Source organism: Apodemus sylvaticus, chromosome 12 (genome assembly GCF_947179515.1).
Source record: "Apodemus sylvaticus chromosome 12, mApoSyl1.1, whole genome shotgun sequence".
Taxonomy (NCBI): Eukaryota; Metazoa; Chordata; class Mammalia; order Rodentia; family Muridae; genus Apodemus; species Apodemus sylvaticus.
The window spans coordinates 94,639,049-94,663,639 of record NC_067483.1 but is presented as its reverse complement, the minus strand read 5'-3'; the positions used below and the strand labels follow the sequence as shown (position 1 = coordinate 94,663,639).

The window sequence follows — 24,591 nt, the reverse complement described above, 5'->3', positions numbered from 1 at the left end:
TTATGACATCACACTTGTGAACAAAATAAACCCTTCTCAATCTCCTCCCCAACCCCACAGTATGCATTCCTGTAGGACCCTTCAGGAATTCTGAATAGCTAGTCTATGTAGTACCTACAATGTGTGTGTGTGTGTGTGTGTGTGTGTGTGTGTGTGTGTAGCAGCTTCCACATCCATCACACAGGGAGAGAGAGTCCTGGTTCCACTGTAGGATTCAGCACAGCCCTCACAGTACAGCGATTGTTTCCCAAATCAAACCTCCACAGACTGGGTGTGCTGTTGACTACAGAGTAGATTCATGAGGTCTACAGCAGTGACCGTATAGGATGCCTACAGCAGGTACTAGAGTAGAGCGAGGGCCTTCAGAAGGGCACCTTAGTGAATGAACTCCCGACCTGAGCTTTGGAGTTTGACCTGCTTGTGCCCCTTATAACAAAATGCCAAAGACTGGATTAAATACAAAAGTTTGTTGGTTGATTGGTTTTCTCACAGTTCTATACACTAGGAAGTGAAGGTGCCAGCAGATCCTGTATGTGGTGAGAACACTCTTGTTAGCAGATGATATCATCTCTCTCAATCTCCATGAGAGAACATGAGAACATCATGCTAGGGAACATGACAGCATCATAGCGCACAGTGCAGTGAGGGTCACCATCACCATCAGGAGTTTGCTGTGTAAACAGTCCCAGATTCCAGATCAGTAAAGAGCACTGACCTGCCTTTTACCTTCTCTGGATTATCATACTGAACTCCTGACCTCCCCTCAAATTACCCACGTAGAATTCCTAATTAAACAGACATAATCATATCAGTACCCTAGCACTTATAGGACTATTTCAAGAAATACATACACGTGCATGCAGCTATGATAAACTCTATATTAGTCCCATGAAAGAAGAATGGAGGCTTATGATGGCTAAAACAGTTAAATAAGTATGAATGGGGACACCTAGGAACCTTTCTTGAGAAAACGGAGAAGTTCTCTGAGGGCTAGTGAGCTGGCCCAGTGAATGAACAAGGTACTTGTCACAACACTGACAACTGAGTTCCACCTCAGGACCCATAAGATCTTTAATATGGATTGTTTGTGGGAACGATTTTGAGCAGGGTGTTGTTTCTCAAAAATTTTTTATGGAAAGTATTTTTCTTGTTTGGCATAGGCTTTAGGGAAAATCAAGAAACAGTTTAACAAGGCATTGTAGGAAGAGAAAGTGTATGTTTGGGAATGCATAAGTCACTGCAAGAAAGGACATAGTGTCAGCTTATACATGCTTGGACTGAGAGAGAGAGTCCTCACCTGTCTGCTATTCCCCTGCAGTTCCTGCCATCATTTATACACAGGGACCTAAATACTTACATGGAGACAATAATCCTTTAGTAGAGTTTATCCTTTCCACAATGTTCCTACCATCCAGGACTATCTTACAAAGTAGATTGACTTTTTTATTCCAATAGGCAGAGTCTTTATTTTTATGGAGGTTGCAGTCTAGTAGAAGACTCAGAAGGCAAACAAATGTATGTATAAATACACTTATTTAATGTATATGAGTACACTGCAGCTGTCTTCAGACACACCAGAAGAGGACATCTGTAGATGGTTGTGAGCTACCATGTGGTTGCTGGGAATTGAGTGCAGGATCTCTGGAAGAGCAGTCTCTTAACCATGGAGCCATCTCTCCAGTCCCAATTGTAAGGTTTTCTTTCTTATTTTTTTATTTTAAGTTCTTGGAGGAAAAACAAATTTAGCGTTTTGAAAGAGAAGAGCGGTGGGAAGGGCTCTGCAGTTAGCGCATGCTCCGTAAATGAAGGGTGCTGCAGTTAGTGCATGCTCTGTAAATGAAGGGCGCTGCAGTTAGCGCATGCTCCGTAAATGAAGGGCGCTGCAGTTAGTGCATGCTCTGTAAATGAAGGGCGCTGCAGTTAGCGCATGCTCGGTAAATGAAGGGCGCTGCAGTTAGCGCATGCTCGGTAAATGAAGGGTGCTGCAGTTAGTGTGCATGCTCGGTAAATGAAGGGTGCTGCAGTTAGTGTGCATGCACTACTGAAAGTGAACGTCTTCGCAATATGTTAGGATGGAACCGGATGAGAGCAAAGCATGGTAGTACCAACAGGGAACATTGCTAAACAGGATGGATAGAGCCAGGGTCTAGCCTCAAGTCCTTGTAACATTTTACTACTTGTTAATTACATGTACCTAGTAGTGGTTAAGTACCTTTTCAGTTCAATTGTCCTTTTAAAAGTTACATGAATCCTGCAGTTTTAACTTAAAAAATAGCAAGTAGAAAGCATGTCCTAAGGAAGGGAGACTTATGGTTGTTCACCAAAATCATGGTCCATGTTTCTATGCAGCCACCTACTTCTAAAACTGTGACCTGGTGGTGAGACATTAAACTCTTCCCAGACTAGCTTCATCCTCATCCTCATGTGTGCTTTGAAAAATAGTGTAGTTAGTTTCTCAGACAGAGAAATCTAATCAATATCTAAGGAAAATGCTAGATTAAGCAAAATAATGTCATATGAATTTAACATGATTAAAACCACCAGTTTTGGAGTCAGACTTGGATTCAGATTACACATTCTAGTTATGGATGTTCAGTAAAGATTTAATCTCTTTGAATCTGTAAACCAGGCTGATACAACCTGTTCAGTGGAACATTGTTTCCCCAGTAGGATACAAAGAGTATTAAATCAGATAATTTACATATCTTACCTAGAAAATTCCTCCAAGCAGAACAGTGACTAAAGTTCTCATACAGTTTGAATGGTTCATGATCAGTGTAGCAAGGGTGAAAGAAAGGAGGTGTGTGCCTCGGTGCAGAGACTGAAGCAGGGATCTAGTGGATGAGTGAGGACTGGACAGAGAAGGCAGGGTGCAGGGTGCAGGGTGCAGGGAGCTGCCTTGGTGCCAGCCAGCCTCGGGAGCTCTGGGATTTGGATGAACCCTTACAGTGTTCCACACAGGGCCAAAGTCCCAGGCCTGAGTCTTCCCTTAGTAAGTGCAACCTGCTAGTCTCCCCTGGGGGGTGGTCAGCTAGGAGCAGTCAACAGCAACCACTCCTGGCAGCTTCAGGCTAGGGTGCTTTAGTCCAGTGTGGGGGAATGTGATGCAGTGACGCAACCAGCTCTGGTCATTGTCTGCACACACAGCCCCACAGTGATGCAACAGAGCCCAGCAGATGCATGTGCGCCCCTTTAGCCATACAGCTTTCTTCCGGGATCAGAAGGTGACCATCCCCACAATGTAGTATGAGGAGGATGAAGGAAAGAGAGCTTTGTCTGCGTTTTATTTTCTCCTTTCTTTCCTGCTGGTGGAAATTTTGCTCATGAGCTGTGCCTCTTAGGAAGCCAGGTACTGTGTTCTCATTGTGCCATTTCAACCACACAGTATGCACTTAGTGCATCAAGTGCCATCAAGGGATTAGACAGCACAAAAGGCTGTGGCGAGTAAAGTGGGTAGCTCTGCACCCTGTGCGTGTGAATGCTGAAGGAAGCTAAGGCTTACAGAGCATCACTCCACAAAGACTCAGCTTATCTGACCCTCACAATAGCTCAATGAGAAGACGGAAATCATAGTGTATTTTTCTTTTCCAGACGAAGGTTTTAAAGTTCAGAGGTTAGATAGCAAGCAAAAAGCACAGGGCAGCTTGTATAGCCAGGGTCACTGTGAGCATTCTAACTGCTCCGCTACATTGCCTCCCAGTGGTTACTTCTATTTTTATTATCAGAGTGATTCTAGAATATGTAAATATTTGTCACTATAAATGCCAGGAGTAAAATGCACTCAAATATAAATCTTTGTATTTACAGTAGTTTTAATCTTTATGTTTAAAGTGCCATCATGGAATATTCATAGGCCATGAAAATGGTGCAGAAAATCTGAGTATTTTCTATAATAGAAAATAAACGACATGCATGGCTAAGTCAGTAGGAAATACCCTCTCAGTCGTGTGTCTGGACGGATGGTGACTGCAGCCTTGTCTGCAGCTACATACCCTGAAGTCCAGAGGTTCTCAGTCCACTCCTCCTGCTAACAAGTTCTTACTCGGGCTCACTCCTACATTATATAAGCTAGGGCACTCAGTACCTGCATGTGTTATTCTAAATTGCCTCAAAGGCGTGTAAGAGGAATCATAGAGGAATTGATTTTTTTCACACAAACATTTTTCCATGATAATAAAACTAAAAGATTAAAATTTATAATGCACTTACATTTTTGTGTAACATGATTTTTATTTTTCCTGGTAAAAAAATCTCATTTGCTCATATGTAATTGTCTTGAAATGTGTACCTTAAGGACAAAGAAAGGTCACCATTTCCTCTAACTCCTGGTTCTTTGTCAAAAAGTGGACACAGTTAATGAGGTTTGTTTGGTACAGAACAAATTCGCAGACACAGACAGAGATGCTTTCAATGGAAACAAATTTGTTTGGCTTTACCAGGTTACTTAGCGATTAATAATAGCCTTGGGATGCAGTCAGAGAGGTCACTGTACCAGCTTGTCAGCGCAGTCTAAATGTGCAGCTACCTCAGGTTGGTGGGTGCAGAAGCACCCCAAATACCATGCATAAAGGGAAACAGGCCGTTTTATGCCTCCCTTTTCATATTAATAAGCAATTTTCAAGGGAAGGGTGGTAAAATAAGGGGCCGTGCCACTCCAAGTAATTCATTTATTTTGCAATTTAATCTTATGTTGAAAAAAATTGCTCTGCTCCAGTAGCCTAGTGTGGTGATTTTTAAACGTCACAGTGTTTCATCAGTAACCTTGTGTGAAACGTTGGTAGCCTGGAAGGGGGACACTCAGGGTGCAAGGAGAGCCCTTTTACTGTCTTTTTATTTTCTTTTTAGTCTATCTCCTAGTTTTCCCTGATATATACGAAGCAAAGACTCAGGTGATTTATTTGAAATTTTACATATAGAAGTAGACACCAAGTTAGATATCTGTTTTTAAAATAAAACAGTGGAATTAAAATGCTGGTCTGACATGAGTGATAAATCTGTCCAGTGAAAACAAAAGATGTAGTCTTTCTTCCTTATTTGATAATATCATGTCCTATTTGGAAGCTATTTATCACACAGTATAATTTATCACACAGTATAATTTATTTTTCACTTAAATTTCTTAGGCATATACATAAATAAGGACTTTTTTCATTATTTTAGTGGATTTCTCATGCCTTAGGAAACAATTTAACTTAATCTAACCCTTTATTTAGATTACTTACATAATTGAGTAAAATGTCAATTCTTTAGATGTAGGATAATATGTGCAATCTTATTGGTATTAGTCGAGCTGTTAACTGAAGTAAACAGTGGATTAAGCATGTAAAAAAATCTGGACTTTAAAATATAATGTGATTAATATCAAAGTAAGTAAGTAGACATTTGTAAATAATTAAAATTTAACTTATATCCTTCTTGGAATATTTGAATATTTCCAAAATAGCTACTCTTCAACAAAGGGCACGGGTGATACAGAGAGCCACTCACTTTTCACCGGCTGTTGGCGTTTCCTCTGCTGCTGTATTAATTGTAACATGTATGCATTTGGTGTTGGGCGCCCCATCATGACAAAGTCACTTAAACGCTGTCTAACAGCAGCAAAGATTTCCACAGAATTCACAGGCAAGATAAATTGCACCCTTGATTTTGATGGATGTGTCTGATCATTGCCCCTCAAAAAACTTGATTATCATCAGTGAAAGAATTAGGGAATCAACAGATGCCAACAGAGTAACTGCTAACGATTTTGATGCAGGGAGGCTTTGGAGGAGTTCGCAGACATGAAAGAGAGAGAAGAGAGAAAGGTTCTCCTGGAACGGGAGGAGAAGCAAAAAGATTACCAAGCCCGCAAGATGCATTACCTGCTCAGCACAAAGCAGGTCAGTCTACCTGTGTGGCAGGCAGCGCCCGAGAGCCACTGGGACCCCGAGCCTGACAGAGATAAACTAGCAGGCTGGATAGGACATGACTTGTTGAAAAGATAGCACAAAGACACTACTTCAAGTTCAATTTCGTGTTTTGTGTCGGCATGCGCAGGCGCCATGATTGGCCTGTGACAGTGCTTCGTAGAGGCAGCGCCTGAACCACTGGCAGACAGGCCCAAGTCAGCAGTGACCAGCCACGGTGGTAAAGCTCATTCCCAGTGACTTATTGTTGTGTTGTGAATTGATCAAGAACTAGCAAGTTATTAAGCTGGCTGGCTTTCAGGCTTTCTCTTTCAATTGAATGAATGTTGAGATTAAGAAATTTTTTCCTTCTTTTCTAAATTTTGATAGACATTGTCAAGTAAAGCTTTTCAACAAATTGCTTCATATGGAGAGATAAATGTGGAATTTAGAATATTTAGAGATATATTCTTATACTTAAGATTTTGTTACAGTTGCTGAGAATGAGTGCATTGCACATAGAATATCCTGCCCGGAGAAATAAGGTTTTAAATACAGGAACTGTCTGGTGAGATGGCTTAGTAGGTACAGGCACTTGCCACCGAGCCTGAGGACCTGGGTTCAAGCCCCAAGCCGTTGATAGTAGAAGGAGGGAACTGGCTCTTTCCTTTTCCTTAGTTTAGTTATTAATGAGGAGTAGAGCTCTTTACACTGTGGCCTCCTTGTTGTTGCCCTCTTCGCCTTCACTCTACCCTGCGCCATTGGTGCTGGGACATTGCAGGTGAGACTGTGTCGTCAGATCTCCTCCCTTGGAGAAGAATATTATAAAAACATCAGAGATTCTGTCAGCCTGGAGATTTGAATTACGAAATGATGGTCTCACTGTGTAACCTATAGGTAACTAAGGACATAAAAGGATAACCTTTGAACCTATGGAGGACCGCCCCCAAGGGCAGACATCTTGGTGATAAAATAGAAAAGTGATACCACCTTATCATCCAATCTGTTCTTTGGTCCGTGGGCTTGGATGCTGCCAGATGATCTGGTCTGCTTCCTCTGCGTCCGTGTCTGTCTCAGGAGACACTTGAGGACGCCAGAGCTTTACTGCACTGAACATGGCTCCTCCTTAGCCTGCACCCTGCTAGCATGTCTCTGGATGCCTACCCTCCACGGGTGCTGTGCTGGGGACTTAGTGTGTGTTCGGTTCTGCTCCCGGATCCTCAGCCATGAGGGTTGCTCAGCCTTGTTTGTCAGCTGTCACATAGCTTTTTTAATAGGAGAAACTTGCTATCTATAAGCGGCCTCACTAAGATTAACAACCATTGTCAGTTTTAATTTTACTGATCCTAGGAATTTTAAATACTTTCCCTATATAAGAAACAAAAACATAGACTAACTGTGAGTATTGTTACTCATTTGCCTTCATGACTTGGCTATTGGGAGGACATTGAAGTTTGGATATAAAAATATTCTTGGTTAGTTGTCTAGGCTGACTCTCCTGGAAAGCTTGTGCCCAGATAGGAGATTTCACTTCCAAAGACTTGTGTTCTAATTGTCAGTATCAAGTGTAAGTTCTGCTTTTGTGAGAAGTTTATTTGTACACAAAGTTTTGTTGACCTGTATAAAAAGAATGTATGTAATATTTTTATAAGGCAACATAGTTTATTGGAAGTTTCAACAATTTAGTAATGGTATTATTAATATGCATTGTACAATAGTAATGTGGACATTATATTCCTATAGTTCTAATGGAACCTAATATTATTAGTAGATATAAAACATTAGTCAGACAAACAATGTTTTAAAAACACTGGAGAGTTTTTGCAGAGCAAAATTGTGTTTGTTAATTTCTATATTTGATAATGCTATTTAAATGAATTAATAACCCTAGACTGGTTATGCTGATGTATTGATACTTACAGGCATAATTTAAACTTACTTTAAGCCTATTTTAGTATGAATCTGATGTATTTTTCAGGAGCTATTCATAGATTTATTATCTCATCTTTATTCAAGCAAATATGTTTGTGCTAATCGGAGTTCCATGAGTAAATAACTAATATTGCAGTGGGTGAATTAACAGACCCCTCAGGCTTTATTAATTAAAAAGTTCAAGTCAGAGGAAAGCGCTCTTCTATATGTTTATTTCAATCACAACGCTGAACATGGCAACTTATTTGCATAAATAATCAATCACCATTTACTAGTAGTAATAAGGTTAATTTGTTGCTACAGACATAACAGGATTAGTCAATTATATTTCCTAGAAAATACGGTTTGTTATGTGCCCGTCACCTGTAAAGCAGGATTGTGTTTAACGTCCTTACTAAATGAACACATCAAAAAAATCCTTGTCCCTATAAAAATTTTTTGAAAGGAAAGCTAATTTTAGTTGATTTGAATAAAGCAAAATGCAAGCAATGCCTCCATTTGTAAATTTATCTTTCTGCAAAGATTGATTATTTAATAAAGTTATTTATTTTGATTCAGTAACCAGTCAAACCAAATCTAACACATACAGGGCATATTTCCTTTGAAGAAAATCTCATTTACAGATTTGTTTTATTCCAAAGAAACTGACTTTCATTCCTTTGCCCTTGTTCTTGGTAATAAATTATGCTGTCTGCTCCACCTACTGGTGGATGCACGCAAAGGCCTATTATTGAAATCACTAAAGCAAACATTGGTTCCTGAGGCTCAGCAAAGTCACAAGATGCAAGTAAAACTCGAGATCCAAATGGCAATAGCAGTGCTTTGGAGATGAACGTTACTGTACAGAACTGTCCTTAGTAGTAACTAACTGATAGTGACTTAACTCATTTTCATGTTAATACAGTCATAGGAAAGAACATATAAACACAATATGGAACAATCAATATAGGTGCATATTTTATTTTGTGTCATTTGATAGTTAACATGTATTCAAATGGAAATTAAAAGTATTATAGAAATAATTTTCATGTCATCATTTGCATAATATTTTTATGTTTTCCTTATTCTAGTAATTTTCACATGGGTACAAAACTAATTCTTATAAGTTTTGTGATTTTTAAAAATGCCCTTTGTTCTGATCATTATTAACAAACTATAATCTGATATACTTAAATATTTAAAAAATAAAATGTGTAAGTCATCTTTTTTCAAAACCATACCAAATTGAATTTATATAAGGAAGGAATATATTTTAATTAAAACTTAAGCTTGGCATAATTATAATAAACTGATAGATTGTTAAGTGGGAAACATGTTTAGAAGACAAAGATTATAAGATTAAAATTCTTAATTAGAAATATTTAATTTTTTCCAAATTGTGAATTATCTTCCATCCTGTCTCCTAAGGCAGCAAGCTGAGAGGTTGTCTGCTTATGGACATTACGGACTTAGGATGTGACATGTGGCATACACTTCTGTCGTGAGGTGGAGCCATGGAAAAATGGCCGTCCCTGTGTGTGCACGGGCCATTGTTTGCATGTGTAATGGTGTGGGTGCATCTGGGTCAGGTGTCTTGTGAATTTGGAAACAGTGTTTGGACAGGCTTTGCTGTGGACAAGGTCCTTAGGCTGGAATACCCAGCTGTCATGGGGAAGCTCAGTTGCAATGGTGTTGATGCCTGGCCATCAGTGACTGCAGCACATTTTATACCCATTGATCTTAGCAGCCACTTCATTTGCTCAGGGACAGTCTGGCTCCTTGTGGCTACTTGGTTGTACCCTTTCTTGGCTGCATGCATTTTGTCACGTGCCTTTGACTTTCTCCATCTTCACTGCCTTCCACCTCAGCATTCTGCCTGTTAAGACAGCTTTTGCATGCCCATCTCCTTCATTCAAAACAATGACAGTGTTCTCCAGAATTACTGTTAAGTCAAGCTCATTATACTGATGGATTTACTACATGCAGAGGAATCTTTCAAAAACACTAATATTTCCTTTCCACTTGACACTTGTCAACCTCAAAATGTTCCATGTTCTCCATTTGATAGAATCCCTTGTAGCCACAGGATTAGCACAGCTCTCAGCCCTACAGAGAAGTTTCTTCACGTGGTGGATGACCAGTAGTGTAGGAACGCACCAGTGATGAGCCTGTAGAGACAGTGTCTGCAGAGTGCATCACACTCCCTTCCCACAAGGCTCAGGGACACAGAACAAGCCAGTGGTCAGGGCGGGCTGCCCTGAAGCAGTATCTTCTCTACATGAAGGACAGCTGTGCTCCCCACAGCAGCTGCACCTGCCTGTCAACATTCTAATGTGGAGGAGAGAGGGACTCACTCTACTGCTACCTGAGGAGCTTGGGACAGCAGATGGCTGCTGGGGAGGGACAGTCACTGTTCAGGGTATGGCCTCTAGTTGGTCAGCCATACTTCAGTTGGTAGCCCCACAACCATGAGTGTGCGCAGATTGATCCTGATGGGTTATGCCAAGTAATTTTTAAAAAACGAGAAGACAAAAGAAGAGAAAGATAAGACAAGGTTGGAGTAGATCTGAAAGGATTTGTGGAGAAGCTGGGGGTAGATATGATCAAGATACTTTGTATGCAAATACGAAAGTTTCAAAGAACTAATACAAATGTGTTTAAAAACAATCCTTCCTTTTCAGCATAAGCATTGACAACCCTCTGCTATCTGCCTCCGCCCTGCCTTTCAGTCTTTTCTTCCTTTGCTCCTCACTGTGGTCATCCCATCACAGCCTGACATTATGTTCAAGAAAAACTCACCAAAAAGAATTTCCTAACACATGGATGAAGCTGATTACTTCCTACAGCTAGTTATAGTTTGGACGTTCAGAGCCGTGCTCTCACGCCAAAAGGGCGGTTCTAGCAACTTCCCGCCACGCTGACCCCTCCCCTTCTGCTCCTTTAAAGATGTTTTCTCCTTCCTATTAAACTGCTTTGTCAATGAATATATTAACTGTTCAGCTGTCCTTATTAGTGTAGACTGGTGAATACTGAGAGACTGTTAATCATTCACAAGAGGAAAGGGAGAGATGTATCTTCCCAGAAGCCAGAGAAGTTCAGAGTATGATACTGTGGGAGACTTAGGGCTAGTGGGAAGCAGTCTTGGTGTGTTAACGCACCCAGGGAGTCCATGTGCTATGTGGACAATAGAGTAGTAGGTACTTATAGCTCAAAAGGAAAGGGAGTCAGACAGGAGAAGCCTGCCAGTCATTTTGGAGGGCTCACACTGCTTCATTTCCATTATTAGCCCCATTACACCCTGCCCCTCCTGTGTTTGCTTTCTTACTCATGTATTTCCAACTACCGATTCTAAATCTTGTGGGTAACAGAATGACAACCCTGTTATTTTGTTATGGTAAATTTCTACAGGAGTTGGAGAGGGCTTGGCTTTAAGACAATTGATAAAGTTATGCTTGGGTAATAGCATTTGGAGGGTTGTTGGGGACAGGATCTCACCGTACACACACAGACTAGGCAGTTCTGTAACTCATATGTGGCCTGGACTGATCCTGAAATCATGGCGATTCTTCTGTCTTAGCCTCCCTAAGGGCTGGAACTACAGAAATCAACTGCAGCGCTAGGAACAGGAGGTAGCATTCACATTTCATGGGGAGAAGTGCATCCCGAGCTTAGCTGACAGGGCGTGGTGTGGCCTTGGTAAGGCTGCCTTCCCAGCTCTTCTGCCACAGGAAGGTTACCAACTCAAGGCTGAGTGCTTGCTCGTAGTTGTACCTAGTGTATATGAACTCAGTGGAACTTGGTCACTGGAAGTTGTCAGTGGCCCGCATATGAGTCACCAAGTGACACCTCCATGTAAGGCACTTCATCTTTACTCCTGAGGCTCCTGAGCTCCTCCTTGGTAGTTAAGTGCTCTAGTACCAAATTTCATACAGGAGATGTCCAGTGACTACAGATATGTGCTCAGTCCACCCATGGACACTCCTGGAAAAAATGGAGCCTTTGCACAAACGGGTAACAAAGCTATGCATCACTTGGGCAGCTATGGAAATGCCACGTGCATGACTCAAGGCGATTTATCATCGTTATCTGTGTCCACACCCTTGTCTCCACAGTTCTTCAAAGCAGCAGTTATTTCTGCAGCAACCAAAGTGTTATCCAGGTGATTTTCCCCTTTGGGTAGTGGGCAGGTTTATTCTTTCAAGAAGATTCTGCAGCAGATGAAGGACTGACCTCTGGAGGCACAGTTGAAGAAGACCGCCCCTGAGTTATTAGCCCCTGGCTATTCTCTCTGCATCCCACTGAGCAGTCCTGCCAGAATGCCACCCTCACCTTTGTCAGCCTCTCTTCTGAAAGACCAAAGGCTGAACTGCCGGAGCATTAACTCAGCATTAACTCTTGTGTTTACACCCTCCCTCTTCAGTGTTTTATGCAATTCTTATTATATTGTAGCACGTAGCAAAGGACAGTTATTTACCCTCTTGTCACAGAAAGTTTAAGTGGGGGAAAGGTTGTTCCCAAACTGCTCTCCTGTCTTTGTCTTGACTATGATATGCATCTAAGAGATTCAGGCCAACATGTAGACAGAAGCGTAAGGACAATCAGAAGCCACCGGAAAGGGACAGCAATGTAGGAAACTATAGTCTTTTCAACACACAGTGCTAAAACTGTTCTAAAATGGATTCTTTAGGAAGACATCATGAAACTTTCCTTTTGGCGATCAAAAATTAAATCCTGCCATGGACCTAAAGCGTATTTGATTTTTAGAAGCAATTTTTAAAATATTTATTTTATTACTTTTTCAATCGTGTCTGTAGAAGGGTGGCATGTACTGCACACGGGAGCGATGGGGCCCTCTGTGGTCGAAGACTTCAGCTCTCTGGAGCTTCAGCAGTAGGTAACACAGTTCTACGCTCAACCAAACGGTTAGTGTTGCGTGGGGGTGTAGCTCAGTGGGCCAACCCTTGCTTCCTACGCTTTAGGCACTGGGTTCAATTTCCAATAATGAAAAGAAGAAAAGAAGAGGAAGAGAAAGGAAAAAAGAAGAGAAGGGCAAGGGAGAAGAAAGGAGGTAGAAGAAAGAAGGAGGAAAAAATCATTATAATGATGCATGATTTCAAATTCACGTAGAATATTAAAAGTCTAATGGTGTTTAGTTACTCACAGTCTTAAATATAACTACTTTGATTAACTTCTTGACCCAGATCTATAATATTTGTTCTTTATGTTTTAACAATAGTTTTGTTGCATTTTCTGAAGTGACAAGAGAATTATTCATTTTCTCCTCTAGCGATATTAATCTAAATTTTTATTCCTATGGAAAGGTTGCATGATGTATTATATCTATTACACCTTGGACTTCCTCCCTTCCTTTCCTTCTTTCCTTCTTCCTTTCTTTCCTTTGTTTCTTCTTTCTCTCTGCCCCTCTCCCTCCCTCCTTCCCTCCCCCCTCCGTCCCTCCCTCACTCCCCCTCTCCCCCTCTTCCCCTCCCTCCCCCTCCCTCCCTCCCTCCCTTCCTCCCCCCCTGTCTTTTTATTTTTTGGCACAGGGTCTCAGGTCTCATCCCACAGCCCTGGCTGATGTAGATCTCACTATGAATCCAGCTGGGCTTGATGTCTCAGTGCTCTGGAATGAAGGCTTGAGCCACCACACGCTCACTGTCAGAGGGAAGATGTCTCAGTTTTACATAGGAAATGCTGAGATTCAAAATTTGTCCTTGCAATCCACATGGCCATTGGAGCAGTTCTCCAGAGCAGCTTCAGGCCACAGAGGTTGCAGACCACGCCTTTCTGATATGCACACACTTTGAGGGCCAGACTGTAAATGCAGCCTGTGGGGCACATTGTCTCTGGGGAGAGTCTGCACAGTGCGCGCTCTGCGACTGGGGGAGCAGCTGCTATGCGAGCATGCAAGTATATTTGGAAACAACAAAACCTATGTAAATATCTTTACTAAACCCAAATTAAGCACATATACCCACTTCATCTTTTTTTTCAGATTAATCCCAAATATACTGAGCTAACTGCTCCTCCCATGCCTCAACATACGGAATTAACAGTATCAAATTCTTTTATTAATTTTCTTTTAAATGTATTTATATTTGTTCTTTGTTTGCTGTTAAAGCATATATACCTATATTTGCCTATCAGAAAACTCTGAATCATAAAGTAATACATTTTACACCTGATCTTAGCCCAAAGGCCTATCGGCAGTATGCAAGATATCGCTAATATATATATATATATGTGTGTGTGTGTGTGTGTGTGTGTGTGTGTGTATGCATACATACATATATATCTTTCAATGCTGGAGACTGAACCCAGGATTTCTTCCATACTGCATATATGCTTTCACCCTACAGTGTCCCAGCTTCTATAGGTCTTATATCATCACATCATTGAAACATTAATTGTCTGAATTTTTATTTATGTAACTACACTGAAATCGATAGCCCTACCAAGTACTCCGCAAACATTCAACTGTTGAGTTTCCTCTGTTCTTTGGGGGACCATTTCCCTTTCCTTGTTTTATACTTTAGTATATCACTTACCTTCGTTATTGGAGTCGTACCTTCCTCCTTACAGTATAGATGAACACCAGAAAGGGGACATGAAGCCCTCCTCTTTGCTTTCTTATGAGTCAGCGTCTCCTCGTGTGGCTCTGGCTAGCCTTGAACTTGCAGTGCTCCTAATGTCTCTGTCTCCTGCTACTGATAGTCTGTGTGGGCACTAACATGTTCTATGTCCTAATTCTGATTTTAATACTTTTAGATTCAAAACCAGTAAAGCAGTTTAGATTTTAATCCTAATCAATCAGTGTTTCTTCTTTGAATTAAAAACATAAAAATAAAGTAAAATTATTTGAAGTCTATAATAGCTTTACAAGTGACGTGTTTGCCCAAATAAAATTTTTTTGTGATTTTTTTCATAGTCCATTTCTATTTTTTATTATCCTGACTGCAGTTTCCCCTTCCTGCTCTCCTCCAGCCCTCTCCAGTCCCCCAGTCCCTGCCCATCCCCCACATCTTTTACTCCTACCCCACTTGTATTCATAATATTAAGGCTAGACAAATCAACCCAGTATGAGAAATAGGGTCCCAAAGCCAGAAAAAGAGTCAGATACAGCCCCCGCCCCCTCTGTTAGGAGTAAGAAAACCAAGCTGCCCAGTTGTCACATATGTGCACAGGGCCTAGGTCAGTCCTGTGCATTCCCCCTGGCTGTCCGTTCAGCCTCTGTGAGCCCCTTTGGGCCCAGGCTTAATTCATTCTGCAGATTTTCTTTTGTGAATTTTTAAAAGAGTAAATCTTGTATATAAACAGACAGATGGGCAGCTAACATCATTAGAGATTCTAGACTGCCCAAATCAAGCCAGGTCATATACCAGGCAGAGTGAATGTGATATTCCCCCTCTGGTTGCCTTTGGATGGATTGGATGGAGCAGAAAAAGGGCCCCTCCTCAAGGGTATGCTCCTGCACAGTGGAGAACCTGCTCTTAACTTTCCTGTTTGCCCAAAAGCAGGTATTAGAGAGCACACTCAACACTGGTGCCTTCTCCTGCATTGTGGGACTTGTCAGTCCCTTCAAACATGAGAGTCTGGGGGAGGGGAGTCCTCTTGGCCAGACAGCAAGCATAGAGAAGGGTTTTAGGGCTACTTTTTGTCTTCTCAGAAAGAGCCCATTAGAGAGAAGTACATGTGTAATTGCCATCTGATTGTTACCTCTGCTGCCTAGACAGCAACTGTAATTTGGAAACAAATGAAATCCATTCAATACTGCATGTAATTGAGATTGAACAAAAAGAAACATGTGTCTTTGACATCTCACTCCAAAATTAGTTACTAATGGTTCTTTTAATTAGTAATATTAATATTACTAATAAAGATTTTTTTAATGTTTCAAATGACAAAAATAGACCATTTGTTGCTATATTCTACACCATCTGCGATGCCAAGACATGCCATGGCAAAGGGAGGCAGGATCTTTGCCAAAGACCTATGGCGGACTAATCAGGGCAGAACCTGGGCACCTCAGAACCTAATCACAGACACCTTTCCCTGCCTGCGTTCAGAACCAGCCAGAGAAAGATGGAACATGTCTGCTTTGTAAGTTCTGGACTTTCACTGTCAGTAAGGACTTTGAGTCTGTGTGATTCCATCATTTCCCCTCTTTTCCCCCAGTAAGGCAAGGAAACCAGCCCCATACACAGGAGAAAATTAGGAAGTGTGCAGGCAAGTTAGCCTGGCCAACAACAAAGAACTTTCCTTCAGACAGAGTGGGAGGTGAGGGCAAACAACCAAGGCTTCCTCTGACTTCAAAATGCAGCACGTTTGCATCTCTCTCTCTCTCTCTCTCTCTCTCTCTCTCTCTCTCTCTCTCTCTCACACACACACACACACACACACACACGTGCAGGGAAGAGGGAGAGGGTGCTTGCTTCCTACTGTCAGGCTGGCTTCCAAGAGGAGGGGGAGGCAGGAGCTAACCTAGGCTGGAGCACCATCTGCACCCCAGACTGAGAACTTGCCTTCATTGCTGCAGTGAAGGGCAGTGAGGATCATGGGAAACTCCTCTCACTAGAATACAGGGTTGACAGGAGACTTAGGTTCAGACTAATGGGAATGTATTTGTGTTCCCAAAATAGCCACACGGGGGAGAAAGCTTGAAAAGACAGGAGATGAAAACAGCTAAACACCATACGTGTGGATGTTTAAAATAGGTGAGAGGTGGGTGAGAGGCAGGAAGGTGAACTTTTCAACATGTGGAGAGAGACTGGCTTCCACGGCAAGAAGTGGTAAAGACAGGACCATTTACATGGTAGTCTGGGGAGCCAGAGGCCCAGAATCACTAGTGTCGCAGCATCCCAGCATCCATACCGCACTAGGGATCCACTGTCAGCAAACCCATTGTTCTCTATTCAACAGTGTTCATCTCTTCTTCACACTTGTAGAAGGATCTGACAAGGTGAACTCTGGCCAGTGATTACTTTCCCCTCAATACTTAAATATCTTTTCTAGTTTCTTTCTCTTCTTTTCTCCCTCCTTCTCTTCCTGTCTTCCTCCATCTCTCATCCATCAATTCCTGCCTTCCTCCCCACTCTTCCTCTTCCTGTCTGCCTTCCTTCCTTCATGCTGGACATCCTGGCTCTTTCCAGCCGTGGTTCATCAGCACAGGTCTCTGAACCATGCTGGCTACCTTAACTGAACATGGGGACCAACAAAAGGCAGCAGTGACCAAAAGTTAACCCAAAACCTAACACGCACAAGCTCAGGCTGTTTCCAGTCGTGCTTGGCCGCGCTGCACTGTGAGATTTTATTCTGAGCACACAGCACCTAGGCCTGGTAGTGACGCGCCCTCACACGGCGCAATGCCAGTGGGTAAGCCTGAGGAAGATTCACAGCCATCACACTTCAGATGTTTCCCTGATCCTTTCGCACATTCTCACTCACCATTCACAGTACAGACATGCCACACCTCTTACAGGTGTCCATACCTCTTGGACATTCTGCTCCAGTTTTGCTTTTTTTTGTTTTGTTCTGTTTTGAAATTTGTCTTGACATATCAGACATTCTTTCCTCAGGCAGACTCAGTCTCCCAACGAGCCTCGTAGAGGCCTTCTTCCTTGCTGTCTGAGCACCGCTTCAAACTTCCTCTCGCTACTGACACCGCTCATGTGTCCTACCACAGCATTCTTTTGGAATTCCTGGTGTGGAACTGGATGAATGTGGAACGGAATTCTCACATTTATGACATACCTCGGTTTAGTTCTTATGAGTAACTTGGCCTCTTCCATGGCTATCGCTCTGTGTGTGTGTGTGTGTGTGTGTGTGTGTATGTATGTATGTGTGTGTATGTGTGTGTGTGTGTGTATGTGTGTATGTGTATGTGTGTGTGTGTGTATATGTGTGTGTATGTGTGTGTATATGTGTGTGTGTATGTGTGTGTATGTGTGTGTGTGTGTGATATACATATGCAAACGTGCTGCATTTTGAAGTCAGAGGAAGCCTTGGGTATCTGCCCTCACCTCCCACTCTGTCTGAAGAAGAGTTTCTTTGTTGTTGGCCAGGCTAACTTGTCTGCACACTTCCTAGTTTTCTCCTGTATCTGCCTCCCATCTGTCTGTGATTTCCCTTTGGACGGTAGTTTTTGCCAGCATGTTCATGGTCGCTTTTGGCTTTCTCCTAAGTTTATCTTTTAAAGGAGATAGGAGAATCAAGAAATTTCAAAATTATAGCAGAATTCAACTCAAATTCTCAACATCCCAAAGATCATTTTTGGCAATATCCTTGTGCCACAATGACCAGATTGATGTCCCCTGTCTGTGCCCTGGCCAGTCTTATGTCCTCTGACTATGCCCTGGTCATCCTGATGTCCTATGACTGTGCCCTTGCCGTCCTGATGTCCCTTGACTGTGCCCTAGCCGTCCTAATGTCCCCTGACTGTGCCCTGGTCATCCTGATGTCCCCTGACTGTGCTCTGGCCAGCCTGATGTCCCCTGTCTGTGTCCTGGCCAGCCTGATGTCCCCTGTCTGTGCCCTGGCCAGCCTGATGTCCCCTGTCTGTGTCCTAGGCTAGCCTGATGTCCTCTGTCTGTGCCCTGGACAGCCTGATGTCTCCTGACTGTGTCCTGGCCAGCCTGATGTCCCCTGTCTGTGCCCTGGCCAGCCTGATGTCCCCTGTCTGTGCCCTGGGCTAGCCTGATGTCCCCTGTCTGTGTCCTGGGCTAGCTTGATTTCCCCTGTCTGTGCCCTGGGCTAGTCTGATGTCCCCTGTCTGTGCCCTGGGCAACCTGATGTCCCCTGACTGTGCCCTCATATCTTTCCCTTCCTCTCTCCTTCAGTTATTCTCTTGATCTCAGTATCTTTCTTCCATTTTTATTACAAAATTTTCTCTAGCCTTAGAACAAATTGGGAGATTTTTGCCTCAGCGATTGAGTTCCATAGCGTGTCCCGTGTCTTTGACAACAGGCACTGTGAGATACCCACTGTCAGCCAGTTATGTCACAGCCAATCATGCCAAGTCTTGAGTTTTAACCTCTTTCTTCTAAGAATAGCCTCGTGGCTTTTGCCATCTCTGTGCATATCTTAGATTGAGCAAGTTGGTAGGGATTCTATAGTCATTGTTTTTAATTATCATTAGGGAATATTGTATTTAAGTTACTTTCTTCTAATCCACATTTGACAGGAAATGCTTTAATGTATAATATTGATGAGAATAGCAAATTCACTTCTGAAAGTGCATGTTGTTGGTTTTTTACTTAAGACAGCTATTTAAAATATTTCTCTCTGATCATATATGAGTAGACTAATACTAAATCTTTGTTTCTTCTCCTTTTAGAAATACTTGAAAAAAAACAAAAATTCCTCCACAATAAAACAGGCACACCCCAGTATCTAGGGGCATTCCTTTGTACCTCTCCTTCCCCTGACCAAAGCTCCGAGGGTCCTAGTGATCTCAGGACAAGCAGAGCCCCAGGGAATGCTGGGGTCTCCTCCTAGCAAGAGGAATCCTGGGGCGGGGGAAGGGCTGGAATCTTCTAGAGAGTCAGGGCTGGATGCAGTTGTCCTGCACTCCTGGGTTCCTCTGGAAGAATAGCCAGCAAGTAAGCGCCCCAGCCACATGCGCCCTGCGTGCTCCTGGGCCAGGTCTGAGATCTCAGAATCGGGCGTGCTCATGCCTCAGGGCTGCTCTAACAGGCCTGTACTACACTTAGAATGAAACTTTTAAGAACTCGCTTTCCTCTTTCCTCACTTTCCTCTTTCCTTGCCTTCCCTTCCCTTCCCTTGCCTTCCCTTCCCTTCCCTTGCCTTCCCTTCCCCTCCCCTGCCTTCCCTTCCCCTCCCCTCCTCTCCCTCCCCTTCCCTCCCCTCCCCTTTCTTCCCCTCCCCTCCCCTCCCCACCCCTTCCCTTCCCTTCCCTTCCATTCAGTATGTTCTGATGGCAGGGGTAAGAATGGAACCCAGCACCTGGCATGTGATAGACAAGGGCTACAGCTCAGAGGCAAAGTGACAAGGGGCCACAAAACGAGGCTGTGGGAAGTATGTCGGGTTCCTCAGTTTTAAGCTAATGTGCTTTTAAATAATAAGACAGAGTAGCTATTAAGACTACCCAGGCCCTGCATTTCTTAACCACAGTAATAACACAAGCATGTGTGGTTAATTAATAATAACGGTTAGCTTTTGTGTATTTTTTATTTGCTTTATGTCAGTATATTCATATCACATGTACCTTAGTGAGGGCCGAGTGATGAGTTCAGCCTGGGCTGCAAGAGGAATCCGGTTGCTGAGAAATGGCCATGCTTCCTCCAGGTCCTCAGCAAGAACAAGCAGGTCTGCAGTAGACTCCTGCACCCAGGGCTGCAGCATCTGCAGCAGCATTCTCCTAAGAGCAGGGCGAGTCCTTGCTGAGTGGGGTTATTGTAAATCCCTAGCACAAGTGTGCTGCCAGCTATGATGGGGTGTGTTGCCATCATTGGAAGGTGGTCGTCCATGGCAAATTCTCCCTCACTTCTCAGACCTGCCCTTACGTTCCCAGTCGCCAAAACTCTGCCTGCTACTGTGTTCTGCTCATGGTTTCTTTCAAACTGCATCTGCTTAAAATTCAGTAGAGAAGCATATTTTAGGTAGGCCTCCTTTGAGAAATGTGTACCACTCAATGGTGTTCATAGATTTTAAATCAAGAGACCTGAGAATGGTTTTAGATTTTGTCTCTTTTTGTGGCAGTCTGTAACTTCTCTTTGCTAAGTGACTTCTTGACTGCAGTTTCAAAAATAAAAAAAGGAAAAGGTAAAGTGTTTGAGCTAGCCTGTTCACCTTGGTTCACTTCCAGATCCGAGCTAGCCTCTTCACCTCTGCTCTCTCAAGTCTCAGCAAATGACGCTCTCATATGGTGAAGCCTGACACAGGCTCAGGAATGACTGCAATGGGAATCTGGGGTGTTCATGTCCAGGTTCAGTCTCCTCCGTTCACAGAAATGAGCTCTGAGAGGAAAGCTCAATGACAAAGAAACAAGGATGAGTGAGGCTGCAGCACCCCTCAGGCACACAGAGACAAAGGTCTGTGAAGGGGAGCTGCCCCCACACACAGCCCAGACAGCACACCTGGCACTCCTGGAAGCAAACGCTTCCTTTGCTTTCCAATCAGTTGCACCTTTAAATATTTTCCCATCTAGCACTTAAACATAAGAATAAAAACTGAGGAGAAAAAAAGCCTGCAGATAGATTGTTAGAAATATGGAATAGTTCAAAATATTAATGTAAGGCTAAGGGTGACTGGGTAACAAATGGTACATTTGCTCATTGCTCAGCCTGACATAATTAATATTCTAGGTCATGCTTAAGTTCCCATGATGGACGGTCTGAAGGGGGGGAATTCAGGAAAAAAATATATCTATTATATAACTCATTGCCTTTTTTTTTCTTTTGTGACCAGTCAGAACCATAGCCTTTAAAAAAAATCAGCTTTCACACCCCATTTGCGCTGTTCACCACTGGGCCACCAGTCAGCATCCCAGCCTGCTGCAAGGAGGTCAGTGGGAAGCTATTAGCAGAGTCCCCCCCTGAGAGCTCCGGGTCTTATTGAGTTGAATGTTAGCATGACAGTACTGCAAATAACTCAGGTGTAGGCTTTTTCTTTTTCTTTCTCCTTTTTCAAACAGTTAGCACAGATTTCCCCATAGTGTTGGTCACTCTAGGAAATTATTGCTGAAAATGAAGTCCCCAAAGCTAGCGTGGCAGTGGCCCTTCCATCCTATGAAAAATGGGGAAAGTAGAAACTATGCCACCGAACCTGGGGGTGCGGTGGCTAGGGCTTTTGTGACTCACAGCAAGACATTCTTCTTAACCAGGTAGATTGTGGAATGTGGCAGTCAAGACAATCATACATTTATAAGTTTTTCTTAAAGAAACAATAACTAGATGGATATCTAGCAATAAGCAGGATATTCGCTTGCAGTGAGGAATCGGGGGCAGACTGCTTTTACTGAAGTAAGTTAGCTAATATATTAATTTCTAAAATACTGACACCTTGAAGATTTTAAATGATACATTTGAAATTCAATTAAAATGTATTTTCTATCTATATTTGATTTAAATTGCAAAGAGAATCCACATGAGGAGGTCTCTATATAGTTGCAAAGTATAATTTAAGAAAGCTATCATGTTTCTCAGTCTATTTGCATCTCCCATCTTGCCTATATATACAGGAGAGTGCGAAGGCAGGGGGAGATCAGGAGTCCTAATGGGCAAAGTTAATACAGACGCCAGCAGTTACTCAGGCCAATGGAGATTTTAAATGGTAAATTACAACCTTTAACTAAGTTGTATGAATCTCACAACTTCATCTATAACGTGGTGGAAATTTGGGCAATAAATTAACAGATTTCCGATTAGATTCTCACTAACGTAAATTTATCTTGTATCTTTTGCAGAGAGCATATGATGTAGTTACTTTTTGTCGAGATCATCCTTTTAATCTAGCATTGGTTGTTCCTTCTTGTCTTCAGTATGTTTTTGATCTAGAAAAGCACCTAAGAACTTTCTGAAGACTTCCCCCTAGACTGAGAGGCTGCTGAAGCCATTACGGAGAAACGCGCGCGCGCCTGTTTATTCGCCTTATTCGTGTGTCTATGTACTTTGTGTTTCTAGAATAGCAAGAGTACTTTTTTAACTTAAAAAATAGAACTTTTACTCATTCTAAAACACAGTATCACTCATATTAAGGAATAGATTTAGGGCTGGAGATGTGGCTCAGAAGTTAAGAACACTGACTGTTCTTCCAGAGGTCCTGAGTTCAATTGCCAGCAACCACATGGTGGGATCTGAAGCCCTCTTCTAGTGTGTCTGAAAGACAACTACAGTGTACTCATTGTATATATAAAATAAATAAATAAAATCTAAAAAAGAAGATAATTTTAGACATAAAGTGTTTCTGTGTTAATTTTATTTTATGTACAATAAATTTTAGTCCTTAATGGAAAGTAGAAAATGTTAAATTTAACTCAAGTAGGCCTTAGCATCATCGTTTTAGGAAAAAAAATGAAAACAACATGTTAGACAAAAGGGGCCACACCTACCAGTCCCTGTGGCCTCAAGTCTGCGCTCCTGCGTCTTTCTGCTCTGGAAAGCTAGGGTGTACCAGCGGCATGTGATCACCTTTCTGACTGGTGTGACGCTGCCTCAGGTGAGTGTCTAGATTCATTTACAGATTGTTTGCTATATATATTGTATCCTGAGGTTTCCAGAACACCCAACATGACTATGGTTGCTGGGAATCACTGTAAAATTGCAAGTTCTGCGATGGATAAATGGGGGAGCTGAGTGGCACCTCCAAATCAGTAAGGAAGAACTGGGGGCAAGACTGTGGTGGGTGTAACATAGAGATCACCACTGGCTGAAGGGTTGGCCTGAAATGTCAAGCTTTTCTTAGACAGTTTTTCTTTTCTTTTTTAAATATTTGTTTATGTGCGTTGAATTGATGTTTTCCCTGCCTGTGTCTGTGTGTAGGTGTCAGGTCCCCAGGAGCAGGAGTTACAGACATCTGTGAGCTGCTGTGTGGGTACAGGGTATTGAACTGGGGTTCTCTGGAAGAGAACCATCGAACCATCTCCCCAGCCTTCTTGGATAGTTTTTCCAAGACACTTGTCCTAGCTAATTTTACCAGGGACTCTGAGATAGCATATAATCAGGAATGTCTACGGGTTAATTATAGCATAAAAGAAAAGTCTGTTTCTTTCAGGAGTAACAGAAATGTTTAATACATCCTTTATATAGTTCAGTGTCTACAGAGCCACCAATCATTTCATCCTGGAAATCTTAACTTTTCCCTACAAATGTGAATTTGCATGAAGGATATTTATGCATATGCATGTATAGGTATGCATATGTATTTTGATTATGAATCTCTGGAAATCAAATATCACCAAATACAGTTAGATCAAAGTAGTGTACTCTTCAGTCTGTGACTCAAATACCATGAGGTTTATAGAAAATGGACATCTGCTACACTTGGATTTCACGTTTCTCGCACACGCATCTGTGGAGCCCATATAACAAGGCAGATGCTGTGCTAAGTCTCTGCTATTCTGATGCAGTGCGCGACGGAATCAGCCACAGAGTGTCGAGGGCAGCATGACGCTGCAGAAGCAAGGCACCTGATGTGACATGAAGTGCACAGATTTGGAGTGATAAACAGTATCCCATATGGGCGTGAAATCAGAGTGGTTAGCCAAGTGCAGGACTTAAAATAGATGCCATTTTCTCATACGGAGTGTGAGACAGGAGCCATCCCAGCCGCCCTGCCCCACCCTGTGTGGGGTGGGCACCACTTCAAGGAATGCATGCATGATAGGGTAGGAAGCTGCACAAGCGCTGTGCATGCAGGGGAGCTGAAGGCAGGTGTCAGAGAAGGCTGAGCATTGCTGGGGGATGTGTCATGGCCCAGTGGGGTCGAAGTTCATGCGGATCCAGACTCAGGCCCCAACATGCTAGCTACCAGGCTGCAGCATCACCCTGACTCTAGCAATGATGGATTCCCGAGATAGAAATGGTTCACTTTCTGGATGGAATCTCCTCAAAAGACCACCATGGCCTGTGATACCACAAGAAGCTATGTTTGTGTCTGTGACCCACGCAGCTGCCCCAGGCCATAATAAAACCAGAGCGCAATGTAGAAGTAAGTGGTCTGTACCACTGACTGAAGCCTTGGTCATGTCTTTGGACTTTGCTGCCTCAGGGGTCCATGTTGATGTGAATAGCATGTCCTGTCACCTGAGGCTGTGTTGATGTCCGTGTTTTATGCAGCT

At 42.7% G+C, this 24,591-nt stretch overlaps 1 protein-coding gene across 1 annotated transcript in view; it reads left to right on the top strand.

The window, feature by feature from the left end:
• Spata17 (spermatogenesis associated 17) overlaps positions 1–24,591 on the top strand; it is a 182,798-nt gene that overhangs the window by 77,635 nt on the left and 80,572 nt on the right. The window contains exon 6 of the mRNA XM_052200850.1: positions 5,756–5,879. Coding sequence (XP_052056810.1) covers positions 5,756–5,879 — 124 coding nt within the window. The remainder of the gene's footprint in view (positions 1–5,755; positions 5,880–24,591) is intronic.